The sequence below is a fragment of the Hyla sarda genome, chromosome 5 (genome assembly GCF_029499605.1).
Source record: "Hyla sarda isolate aHylSar1 chromosome 5, aHylSar1.hap1, whole genome shotgun sequence".
Lineage (NCBI taxonomy): Eukaryota > Metazoa > Chordata > Amphibia > Anura > Hylidae > Hyla > Hyla sarda.
In genome coordinates this window covers 208,368,556-208,381,878 of record NC_079193.1, presented here as the reverse complement: position 1 = coordinate 208,381,878, position 13,323 = coordinate 208,368,556, and the positions used below count along the sequence as shown (strand labels likewise).

Below are 13,323 nucleotides of genomic sequence, written 5' to 3'. Positions count from 1 at the left end.
TCATTTAGTTCTCTCTGTTACTCTTCTATGATTATTCCTGTGACGTACGTGTGATATGTCTCTGTTTTGCTAGTGAAAATATACTGCAACAAACCTGCAGGATTACGTAAAGATTTGTGTGCGTCAAAAATGTGTAATCGTGTAAAACAATTTTGGCTGCTCACAGGTCTAATAATGTTGCCATTATTCTAGCAGTGTTGTTTTGTGTTTTGTTTTGTGTTTATTTTATTTTTTTAGTTTTCTTCTTCTTTTCTAAACAATATTTAAATTTTGTTACATTTGTTTTACTGATTTAGAAATGAAAGTGATGAGGGTGAGGACCCAGAAAAAAAGAAAATGCAAAGTCAGCTTCAAGGTAACTATGGATTCATACATAAGTGTTCTGTACTGGTTTGCACTTATCTAATGGTTAAAGTTGTTTCTTTAAAGGGGTACTCTGCAGGAAAACATGTTATCCACTATCCAATGGATATGGAATGAGATGTCTAATTACGGGGATCACGCTGCTGGGGACCACTGCGATCTCCGCTACAGCACCCCAGTCATCTGGAGCACAGAGTGAACTCCACTCCGTGCCAAATGACTGTCGACTACAGCCGCCATGCCCCCTCCATTCAGGTCTATGGGAAGAGGCTTGACGGCTGCGTACTAGGTGTCACACCCCCTCCCTTAGATATGAATGGAGAGGTGTGGCGTGACATCACAAACATGGAAGCTTCAAGTTTCTGTGTTCCAGACTCCGACGGAGATCTTGGAGGTCTCCAGTGGTGGGACCCCCGTGATGAGACATCTTATCCCCTTTTTTTTAATTAACTTTACTCACATATGGTCATATATTTTTGGGAGTCCTGTGTACATTGTACAGTCTATTCATAGATTTGTATTATGGTATGATTTATTCACGACAAACATGTAAGCATCAGGTTTTCAAGAGCCATACCTCTTTAATTTTTCCAAATATGGAGCCATATGAGGGCCTATTTTTTATTTTATTTTTGCGGAACCAATTGTACTTTTGTAATCAAATCCTTTATTTTATGATAAAATATACTGCAAAACCCCAAAAAAATTTCATGTGTAAAAAGTTTTTAATTTAGCAAATTTGGGGGAGTTGTTTGAAAGTCATTTCCATGTTATCTATATTTTACAGTTTGATATGTTTACAACAGTACCCAATTTGTATAGTTTTTATGATATTTTGCTCATTTTTAACTAATAAAAAAAATCGAACCCCCTATAGCTTTTTTACGTTTTTGTCTATGAAGCTGTCGTGGCTAATATTTTTTTGTACCTTCTTGCCATTTTTTGTTACCAAATATGTGTTGGAGTTTTTATTATTTCTTATTATTACTATTATTAATTTTTTGCTTTCCTTGATTGTAGCCACCAGTTCGTTGTACAACATTTGTAACAAGCTTTTTTTTATTTTTTTATTTATTATTATTTTTTATATATAGGTGCCATTGTTATGGAAAAACCAAATGTGAAGTGGAACGATGTTGCTGGATTGGAAGGTGCCAAAGAAGCACTGAAAGAAGCTGTAATTTTACCAATAAAATTTCCTCATCTGTTTACAGGTATACATAGTGCACAAATGTTATTTTAGAAACCCTTTTACATCATATCCTCTCACTTTATACCATAGTAGTTGGCACTACCCCTACATTTTATAGTAAAGAACTGGTGAAGAGATACCAATCTACATTGCAGTGTTTTTTTTTCTCCAGGCAAAAGAACTCCCTGGCGAGGAATACTTCTTTTTGGACCACCAGGAACAGGAAAGTCCTACTTGGCTAAGGCTGTGGCTACAGAAGCAAACAACTCCACATTCTTTTCAATATCTTCCTCAGATTTGGTTTCAAAATGGTTGGGAGAAAGTGAAAAGTGCGTAAACGTTCTTTCAAAATAATCTCAAATTGATTCTTATAATTTTTTTTTTTTTTTATTATTTTTTTTTATATTTATTTACAACTTGTGGAAGTGCTGTGGTTTTGCTGCAATTTATGCAATTTATCACAACAGCAAAACTCCTTTTATGTAAAAAAAAATTTTTTTTTTTTTTTAAATGTCCTTGTAGTGATCTACACTGATTGATAATCCATTACTTGTATTACAGATTAGTAAAGAATTTATTTCAGCTTGCCAGAGAACACAAGCCTTCAATCATCTTCATTGATGAGGTTGATTCACTATGTGGCTCAAGAAGTGAGAATGAAAGTGAGGCTGCTAGGAGGATTAAAACGGAATTATTGGTCCAAATGCAAGGCAAGAGATATTTTGTAGTCACTGTGCGATTTTTTTTTTTTTTTTTTTTAATTATTTTTTAATTTAAATTTTTTTTTTTTTAAGTGAAATTGAAGATCGTTTGTGTTTTAATCTTTATTTCTGGTCTTAGGTGTTGGCATTGACAATGAAGGTATTCTAGTACTTGGAGCCACAAATATACCCTGGGTGCTGGATTCTGCAATTAGGAGACGGTATGTAAACTTTTTTCCCCCTGGCATTTCTTACTATAAGTCTAGCCTCTGTGATGTCTCCAATACCCTGCTCACACAGAAATGTGGGGATCTCGCTCCCCTGTATCTCTTTAGTACACCCTCAGAAGCACAGGACATCCAGCAACGAGCCGACTCTCCCCATGCATGTAGCAGCCACTGCTTTGTGCATGGATCTGTGTTGACCACGGCATGAAGCGGTGATCGACACGCCCCTCTCTGCATCTCTATGTGAGAGCCGGAGATAAACCAGTGCTGTATCCCCGACTCTCCCATAGAGATAGCGGATAGGAGATAAGTTATTAAGTACTGGAGTTAACTTGTAGTCTAGTTTCGGTATATAAAGTTTGTAGGCATGTATAATTTGGTAAACAATATTTATCTTTCTTCAGATTTGAAAAAAGAATTTACATTCCTTTACCAGAAGAACATGCCCGGACTAATATGTTTAAACTCAATCTTGGGACAACTTCACACAGTCTTGGAGAGGCTGACTTCAGAGAGCTTGGAAAAAGGACAAATGGATATTCTGGTGCAGACATCAGCATCATTGTACGTGATGCCTTAATGCAACCAGTCAGAAAAGTTCAGTGTGCTACACACTTCAAAAAGGTATTTATTTTGTTCTTTCTATGTATAGTTATCATTTTTACATGCCTTTATTAAGCACCTTTACCATTAAGATTGTAGCCTTGCAGATTCCCTAAGCTTTACCCTTAAAGGGTTACTCAGGCGCTAAGACATCTTATCCCCTATCTGAAGGATAGGGGATAAGATGCCTGATCGCGGTGGTCCCGCCGCTGAGGACCCCCGCCATCTTTCACGCAGCACCCTGTTACCATCAGCCCCCGGAGCATATCCGCTCCGGGTCTGATGACTGCCGATCACGGGGCCGGAGAATTGTGATATTACAGCTCCACCCCTGTGTGATGTCACGCTCCACCCCCTCAATGCAAGCTTATGGGAGGGGGCGAACATGCTCCGGGGGCTGATGGAAACGGGGTGTTGCGTGAAAGATCACGGGGACCCCCCACGATCAGGCATCTTATCCCCTATCCTTTGGATAGGGGATAAGATGTGTTAGTGCCGGAGTACCCCTTTAAAGATCAGGCAGCACATTGCTCTGCTCAGTCATAGAGAAAACAGTGGGCTGTTCAGTTTAAGCTCTATAGTACTTTCTTCTCTGTGATTGTTCAGCAATCTATTTCCTTCCTAAGACAAATACACTGTTCTGCCTCATGTTACAGTGACAGTGCTTGGGGCTTGAAGGGATCAGTAAGGGTGGGTAATTTTATGAACCTCAGGTATGCAACATTGTTTCCAAAGCCCTAGACTACCTGGGAAATATACATTGACCTCCTTCTGTGCCCTAGACCCCCAAGGATACTGACATTAACCCCATTCACTGTTGTAGACCCCCATGGTTGCAGACTTTACCCCTGCTCTGCCGTAGAAATCAGGGATTTTTCCATATACCCATTAGCTACCCTGGATAATTTATTTGAAATGATCTGTGCGGTGTCTTTGTCACTCTACAGCCTCTGTATGTTCACAGGCACTTAATTACTTTTCCCCACACAAAGGCTTATTAGGGGACATTCTAAGTAGTATTTCAAACTATACTCTTGCTTTTAATGTCCGTGTGCATGAATCTGTACATGATGCGAAATAAGAGCTGTGTAGATGAAGACTATGAAGACATGCTGCAACCGCTATATAAATTAACCCAAATGATTTTGATTTTTATTCTATTTTTTTTTTTTTTTCTTTTCTTTCTTCAACCTTACCAGGTACAAGGTAAATCTCCTCTTGATCCCAATGTAATTTGTAATGATTTACTTACTCCATGTTCTCCTGGAGATCCTAATGCCATTGAAATGACGTGGATCGATGTCCCTGGAAATAAGTTATTGGAACCAGTTGTTAGCATGGTAAGTTTTATTTAGCACTTGTCCCTTTTTAGTATGCTACATTTAAATTTACTGTCAATTTGAAAGAAACAATCTTATAAAATAGGGGACTTTTCTTACAAATGTAATTTTTAAAAACAGTAGCTCCACAGCCATCTGGAGGTTGCAGATAACGTTGAGACAGTGTGTAACATAAATTAAATAAATATAAATATATATATATATATATATATATATATATATACACACACATAATTGTTTTTTTGCGCCACCAATTTTACTTTGTAATGACATCAATCATTTCACCACAAAATCTATGGTAAAACTAAAAATAAAAAATATACCATATTTATCAGTGTATAACACGCACTTTTTAGGCTAAAATTTTTTGCCTAAAGTCTACCTGCGTGTTATACGCCGATAAGCCGCTGCAGTTCAATGATTTAAAGCGGGCGCTTTAAATCAATGAACTGCAGCGGCTTTGCAGGTGCAGAGACAGCCAGCGCTGCCAGCTTCTCTGCCCCTGCCTGCCCTGGGGGTCTAGAGCCCTGCTGCCGACCCTTCTCTCCCCCTCCCTTTTTTTACCCAAATATCCTTGGTAAAATGAGGGTGCGTGTTATAGGCCGGTGCGTGGTATACCCCGATAAATACGGTAATTGTGGGGCAAAATAAAAAAAAGAAATTTTTGTCATTTTGGGGGCTATGCAGTGCCCTTTTCGGTAAAAATGACAGCTTTTATCTTTATTCTGTAGGTCCATACTTTATATAAGATAATCTTTACGAAAATTAGCATGTTTAATGGAACTTTTTTTGCTGGAACTTTTTGATCGCTTTTTATACATTTTTTTTAGGATATACAAAGTGACCAAAAATAAGCAATGCTGGACTTTGGTATTTTTTTTTTTTTTTTACTTGTACGCCATTGACAGTGCGGTTAAAGTAATGTTATATTTTTTATAGTTCAGAGACTTAAGCACCCGGCGATACCACATATGTTTATTAAATGGGAAAAGGGAATGTATTAGGCAAGGGGTTATTATTTACATTATTTTATAGTCCTCATAGGGGACTATTACATGCAATCGTCAGACACTGCATACACTGTTCAATGCTATTCCATAGCATAGCATTGATCAGTGTTATTGGTGCTCCATTGCTCCAGCCTGCCTAAGCTGAATGGAGCCTTGGAGAACCAATCAGACGGCGAGGAGGTAGGTAAGGGCCCTCCCACCGTCCTCTCAGCTCAGTTTCACCGCGGGTGTACCGATCAGCACTGCTGAGCAGCCTGGATTATTTTTTATTTTTTTTTCAATTTGAGGCGCCGCGAACAACTTTGATCACATCGTCTAAGAGGTTTTGTCTAAGAGGTTTATGCCGGGCATCACTGTGATCGGTTAAGTCAGGCATTAGCCACGGGTCAAGACCACCCCGCTATGACCTGCACTCAGCTCCTGAGCACGCGTCATAGAAGGGGAGCGGGACAAGAGCATACAGGTATGCCCTTCATCCTTAAGAGGTTAAACAGATCAGTAAATAACTTTTTTTTTTTTTTTTTTTTTTTTTTTTTTTTGTATCCTTCCAGTACTTATCAGCTGCTGTATGCTCAACAAGTTGTATAATTATTTTCTGCCTGACCTCATTGCTCTCTGCTGACAGCTCTGTCCAGAATAGGAGAGGTTTGCGATAGCGGTTTGCTTCTACTATGGACAGTTCCTGACATGGACAGAGGTGTCAGCAGAGAGCGCTGTGGTCAGGCAAAAAAGAATTGTACAACTTCCTGTGGAGCATACAGCAGCTAATAAGTACTGGAAGAATTAAGATTTTTAAATAGAAGCAATTTACAAATATGTTTAACTTTTTGGCACCATTGTTTTCCACTGGAGTACCCCTTTAATGGTTTGACACTATACTCCAGAAGAAGGTTCAGAATTTGTAGCAGCAGATATTCTTCTGATAAAGAAATGATAGGGGATGGCAACAATATGTTACCCTTTGTTCTTTCCAACTTTGATCCCAAGTGGTCACCAGTCCCTTTCTTCACAAAATGCAGTTTACCCTTCGCTTAACAACCACCTGGTTTCAAATGACTAGATGACAATTGGGAGGTGGTGGGCCATCTCTAACAGTGGGATTAATAAAAACTAGGGATGTACCGATACTAGTATCGGTATCTGGGCCGTTACTAGCAATTTCCATGGTATCGATGCTGTCTAAAAGGGGTAGGGCCTGCTGTCAATGAATGAATAAATAAAAAACGCATAGGGTTCCCCGTATTTTTATTCTCAGCCAGATACCAACCAAGCAGCAACAGCCTGATGTTACCATCAGGGTGGGTGAGCAACATTGTTTCTGGCCCTCCCCAGCCTGAATAATGCCAGCCTGTTACCGCCTAGGCCAAGGAGTGGACCTCATGTTCTGTATACAGTGTATATATACAGCTATCTATAGATAGCTGTGTATCCTGTATACCCCCCTAAGGTGCTATAGGAGCAGGGATTCCTGGCTCCTGTATAGTATACACGGGTACACTATGCGCCCCTATATACAATACGGCCTGGGGAGGTTAGTAGTGATGCTATAAATCACTCCTCATCTCCTTACACACTGTGGACCGGGCGCTCAACATCCGATCCACAGAGTGGTACCCTGAAGGCAGTGAGAAGACACAGGGTAAAAAATTGGCTGTTTCCACACACCAGGAAAAACTGCCAAAACGCAGGAAAAAGCTGTGGCAGTTTTTCTAGCATTTTTTCCTGACGTTTTTGCTGGGGGGGAAAAAAACCTCAGTGGAATCCTAGCCGATCTGAGATTTGAGCTTAATTGTGGAATATTGGTATATTTCTATGGGCTGTATTGTTATGAGGCCTGGATGGCGTTTGTTTTATTATTTTATCAGCAAATCTGAACTCCCTTCTGCCATCCTGGACTATTTCTTCAGTTACTGCAGTATAGATTGAATGAATAATTAACTCCTTGGGGACGAAAGGCGTATCCATATCTATCAGCAGGCATCCCATGGCAATGCCTAGGGGGGGTCCTGGGACACCATCCCCCAGACCGCACCCCCCCCCCCCCCCCATGTCAGCGATCGCGGCAAATCGTTGGTCATTTCAGGCCAGCTATTTGCCCGCGTTCCGGAGGGGTTAGAGTTCAATTCCCCCGCTCTGCCTACTGATCGAAGTCGGGGCAGGGCGGGGGGAACACGGGTGGTGAGGGGGGGAGCATGGCTCGGCTTACCCGGACTGGCAGAGGCATTCTGGAACAGCGACGGTGGCATTGACACAGGAGGAGCAGCCGGAAAGTGTGACGGAGAAGGCTGCAGCGAAGATCGCGGTAAGTGATCTTCTCTGTGGCCTTCTAAAAGCTGCAAAACTTCAACTCCCAGCATGCCCACACAGCCAAAGGCTGTCTGGGCATGCTGGGAGTTGTAGTTTTGCAACATCTGGAGGGTCACAGTTTGGAGACAATTGTGCAGTGGTCTCTAAACTGTGATCCTCCAGATATTGCAAAACTACAACTTTCAGCATGAACTGTCTGTCTGGGAATGCTGGGAGTTGTAGTTTTGCAACATCTGAAGTGGCACAGTTTGGAGACCACTATACGGTGGTCTCTAAACTGTAGCCCTCCAGATGTTGCAAAACTACAATTCCCAGCATGGCCAGATAGTCATGGATGCTGGGCATGTAGTTCTGCAACATATGAAGGGCCAGATATTGCAGAACTACAACTCACAGCATGCCTGGACAGTCTGGTCATGCTTGGAGTTGTAGTTTTGCAACATCTGGAGGGCTACAGTTTGGAGACCACTACTTAGCGGTCTCCAAACTGTTCTTCCCCAGTTGTTGCATAACTACAACTCCTAGCATGCCCAGGCTGTCCAGGCATGCTGGGAGTTGTAGTTCTGCAACTTCTGAAGGGCCATATATTGCAGAACTACACGCCCAGCATCCCTGACTGTCTGGCCATGCTGGGAATTGTAGTTTTGCAACAGCTGTAGGCACACTGGTTGGGAAACACTGAGCTAGAGTCTTTCCTAACTCAGTGATTCCATCCTGTGTGCCTCCAGCTGTTACAAAACTACAACTCCCAGACCGTACATGCTGGGAGTTGTAGTTTTGTCTTACAACAGCTGGAGGCACCCTCTTTGGGAAACAATGCTGTAGGGTTTTACTGTAGGTAACCGGGTCCGCCCCTATTGCAAATTCCTTATTTAGGCCTCATATGCGCATGGCGCTCTCTCTCTTCGGAGCCCTGTCGTATTTCAAGGCAACAGTTTAGGGCCACATATGAGGTATTTCCGTACTCGGGAGAAATTGCACTACAAATTTTGGGGTGATTTTTCTCCTTTTACCCCTAATGAAAATATAATGTTGGGGGCTAAACCAGCATGTTAGTGTAATTTTTTTTTATTTTTTTACACTAACATGCTGGTGTTGCCCCCATACTTTTCATTTTCTCAAGGTAAAAGGAGAAAATGACCCCCAAAATTTGTAACACAAATACGGAATACCCCATATGTGTACGTAAAATGCTCTGCAGAAGAATTACATGGCTCAGAAGTGAGAGAGCGCCATGTACATTTGAGGCCTAATTGCACAGGGTGATTTGCACAGGGGTGGCTGATCGTTACAGCGGTTCGGACATAAATGCAAAAAAAATAAAAAAAACATATGTGACCCCATTTTGGAAACTACACCCCTCACGAACGTAACAAGGGGTATGGTGAGCCTTAACACCCTTGCCCTGAAATGCTGGCGTTACCCCAAATTTTTCATTTTCACAAGGGGTAATAGGAAAAAGCCCCCAAAATTTGTAACCCCATTTCTTCTGAGTATATAAATACCCCATATGTGGAAGTAAAGTGCTCTGCGGGTGAACTACAATGCTCAGAAGAGAAGGAGCGCCATTGGGCTTTTTGAGAGAGAATTAGGCTGGAATTGAAGGCTATGTGTGTTTACAAAGCCCCCATGGTGCCAGAACAGTGGACCCCGTTCACATGTGACCCCATTTTGGAAACTACACCCCTCACGGAAAGTGACAAGGGTACAGTGAGCATCTACGCCCCACAGGTGTCTGATAGATTTTTTTTTGAACAGTCGTCCGTAAATATGAAAAATTGAATTTTTCTTTTGCACAGCCCACTGTTCCAAAGATCTGTCAAATGCCAGTGGGGTATAAATGCTCACTGCACCCCTTATTAAATTCTGTGAGGGGTGTATTTTCCAAAATAGTATGCCATGTGGGTTTTTTTTTTTTTTTTTTGCTGTTCTGGCATCATGGGGGCTTCCTAAATGCGACATGCCCCAAAAACCATTTCAGCAAAATTTGCTCTCCAAAAGCCCAATGTTGCTCCTTCCCTTCTGAGCCCTCTAGTGCACCCACAGAGCACTTTACATCCACATATGAGGTATTTCGTTACTCGAGAGAAATGGGGTTACAAATTTTGTGGGGCACTTTCTCCTATTACTCCTTGTGAAAATGAAAAGTTGGAGGTAACACCAGCATTTCAGTGTTAAAAATCTAAATTTTCATTTTCACGTCCCACTTTAACGAAAGTTCGTCAATCACCTGCGTGGTGTTAAGGCTCACTGTACCCCTTGTTACGTGCCTTGAGGGGTGTATTTTTCAAAATAGTATGCCATGTGGGTATTTTGTGCTGTTCTGGCACCATAGGGGCTTCCTAAATGCGACATGCCCCCCAAAAACCATTTCAGAAAAATTCACTCTCCAAAATCCCATTGTTGCTCCTTCCCTTCTGTGCCCTCTACTGCGCCCGCCGTACACTTGACATACACATATGAGGTATTTCCTTACTCGAGAGAAATTGGGTTACAAATTTTTGGGGGGGCTTTTTCTCCTATTACCCCTTGTAAAAATTCAAAAACTGGGTTTAAAAAAAACATTAAAAATTATGATTTTGAATTTTTTCCTTCACTTTGCTGCTATTCCTGTGAAACACCTAAAGGGTTAACAAACTTTCTGAATGTCATTTTGAATACTTTGAGGGGTGCAGTTTTTATAATGGGGTCATTTATGGGGTATTTCTAATATGAAGGCCCCTCAAATCCACTTCAAAGCTGAACTTGTCCCTGAAAAATTCAGATTTTTAAAAAATTGTGTGAAAAATTGGAAAATTGATGCTGAACTTTGAAGCCCTCTTGTGTCTTCAAAAGTAAAAACATGTCAACTGTATGATGTAAACATATTGTATATGTGAATCAATATATAATTTATTTGGAATGTCTGTTTTCCTTACAAGCAGTGAGCTTCAAAGTTAGAAAAATGCTAAATTTTCTATTTTTTCATCAAATTTGGGAATTTTTCACCAAGAAATGATGCAAGTATCGCCAAAAATTTACCACTAACATGAAGTAGAATATGTCACGAAAAAACTCTCGGAATCAGAATGAAAAGTAAAAGCATCCCAGAGTTATTAATACTTAAAGTGACAGTGGTCAGATGTGCAAAAAATGCTCCCATCCCTAGGGTTATAATGGGCTCCGTCCCCAAGGAGTTAAAGCTCTGGGAAGATTTGTAAATTACTTATATAAAAAAATCTTAATCCTTCCAGTAGTTATCAGCTGCTGAAGTCGAGTTGTTTTCTGTCTGACAACAGTGCTCTCTGCTGACACCTCTGCTTGTCTCAGGAACTGTCCAGAGTAGAAGCGAATCCCCATAGCAAACCTCTAATGCTTCATACAGTTCCTTAGACAAGCATAGGTGTCAGCAGAGAGCACTGTTGTCAGAAAGAAAAGAACAACTCAACTTCAGCAGCTGATAAGCACTGGAAGGATTAAGATTTTTTAATAGAAGTCATTTACAAATCTGTTAACTTCCTGGAGCCAGTTGATATAAAAAATTTTTTTCCTTGAATACCCCTTTAATACTTGCAAGCCTTTACTTTGTTGGCTAATTTATCACAGTATAAATGTTTTAAAGGGTGTATGTATATGTATATATGTGTTTTATTATACTTGTATATGTGTTGGATTCTCTATGAAACTAATAAAATATTGCTCGGTGCCAAACTCTGCAATGTTCGGAAATCCCGTAGACTGTGAATGGTCATCCAGCCACCCCAACCGATCAGCTAGTTATCCCTTATCCTATGGATAAGGGAAAAACTATATATTTTGTTTTAACACATTCATGCGAAATAAAATAATATCTTGTATTAACTGATCTCCATACCTAGTCTCATGACTCTGAAGTTTTTCTGATTTATAAATTGTTCTCTTTCAGTCTGACATGCTGAGTTCACTAGCGAGCACCAAACCTACTGTAAATGATCAGGATTTGCAGAAATTGAAGAAATTCACAGAAGACTTTGGACAGGAAGGTTAAGCTCAATGAAAAGAATTCTCGCAAGGTTGCCTTCGATAGCTTTCCTCTAATAAATATTCTTACTGTACATGGCACTACAAAATGAATTGCCAGCAAATTGGATCTCACAAGTGATGCATTCTATAAACTGTTCTCTTGTATTCTGCCGGAACGTTTTCACTGTGTTGCAGACATGTCCTGGCAATAGGACCTCTTTATGCGCTCTTCAGACTGTAGGTTCACAATCAGGCATTCTAAAGAGAGTCCAGCATTGTATAATGCATATAGTGTAAATGGATTTTGTTCAGCTGGTGAAGAAAATGATTGGCACTTGTAAAAGTAACATTTTTATTCCACTATTTAATTTGAGAAAAACAGAAAAAAATTATTTTGTGCAATGAATCCTTTAAGAAACACTTGTTAGTTATTAACTGTAGTGTTTTATTATAAATGAAAATGTTTTTTTTTTCTGAGATTAAATAAAATATTTAGTTTTCAAGTTTCCTTAGGACTCATTTTCAAGAAAATACAGTAATATATGGATGTATATACTTTTGTGAGTTTTTTTTTTTTTTGTCTGGGGAAACTCAGCTGTTTAGCTTGTTATACAGTTTATTATATGTATATATATTTTTTTACATTTACAAGTATATACACTTAAGTTGATCACATGCCAAGATATTACAGTTGAATTACTGTTTCATTGGGGGAGACCTCTGACTGTTTGCCCCAACCCCAAATTTCAGAGGATAAAAACATTAACAGATTAGTTGCAATCCCTAGTACCGTACCTAAAGGGATTTTGTCAGGTGAGAGGAATTCATATTCTATATACTGTAGATGCTTTGATTCAATTCTTGGCTAGAAAAAATACACAGTATATGTATGAATTCTCTTAGATGAATGTATTTTTAAAAGGTTTGTAATAAATTTGACATTGTGCCTTGTAAGTAAAATGGTTACATTTGTGATAACAAAATGTAGTTAATTCCTTGGCTTTTGTCTTTTTTCATCAATTTCCTCATACAAATGCATTGTTATATAGATCTTAAATACTAATCTCATTAAGCATGTTAAAACATTGTTGTTTCTTGTCTTTTTCCTTTTTTTTTTTCTTTGTGGCACTAATGGCAATGGGATGCTTTTTGTTTTGTTTGTTGTGTCAATACTTTTACATACGGTTTATACATAAAATCATATGGCTGCTGAGTCTTCTTGTACACTCAATAAAACTTTATTCATTATTGAACATGTGTATTCATTTTCCCATTTTTGTACAGGAAACATCTCCATTTTTATTTGCAACAGTAAAGTGTTGCTTTTGCAAAGCTTTTATATTCTTTGTAGAATAATAAATATATAATATACAGTTTCAGGCATACCAGTTTCTTAAAAAAATAAATAAAAAAGGGGTCACTTTGCTTTAAAAAAATAAAAATGAAATTTTGACGTCAAATGCTTTAACCTGTTCAGGACGCTGGGCATATCCGTACGCCCTGCATCCCGAGTCCTTAAGGACTGAGGGTGTATGGATATGCCCGTGGGAATTCCGATCCCCGCCGCTAGCCGGTTGGGGATCGGATCGGGATGCCTGC

The 13,323-nt window shown here is 39.7% G+C and overlaps 1 protein-coding gene across 1 annotated transcript in view; it reads left to right on the top strand.

Moving 5' to 3' along the window:
* VPS4B (vacuolar protein sorting 4 homolog B) overlaps positions 1–12,979 on the top strand; it is a 34,022-nt gene extending 21,043 nt beyond the window's left edge. The window contains exons 4-11 of the mRNA XM_056521005.1: positions 297–355; positions 1,458–1,577; positions 1,728–1,884; positions 2,117–2,265; positions 2,396–2,477; positions 2,888–3,107; positions 4,286–4,426; positions 11,648–12,979. Of these exons, the coding sequence (XP_056376980.1) occupies positions 297–355; positions 1,458–1,577; positions 1,728–1,884; positions 2,117–2,265; positions 2,396–2,477; positions 2,888–3,107; positions 4,286–4,426; positions 11,648–11,749 (1,030 nt within the window). The 3' untranslated portion in view covers positions 11,750–12,979. The remainder of the gene's footprint in view (positions 1–296; positions 356–1,457; positions 1,578–1,727; positions 1,885–2,116; positions 2,266–2,395; positions 2,478–2,887; positions 3,108–4,285; positions 4,427–11,647) is intronic.
* The last annotated feature ends 344 nt before the right edge of the window (positions 12,980–13,323 follow it).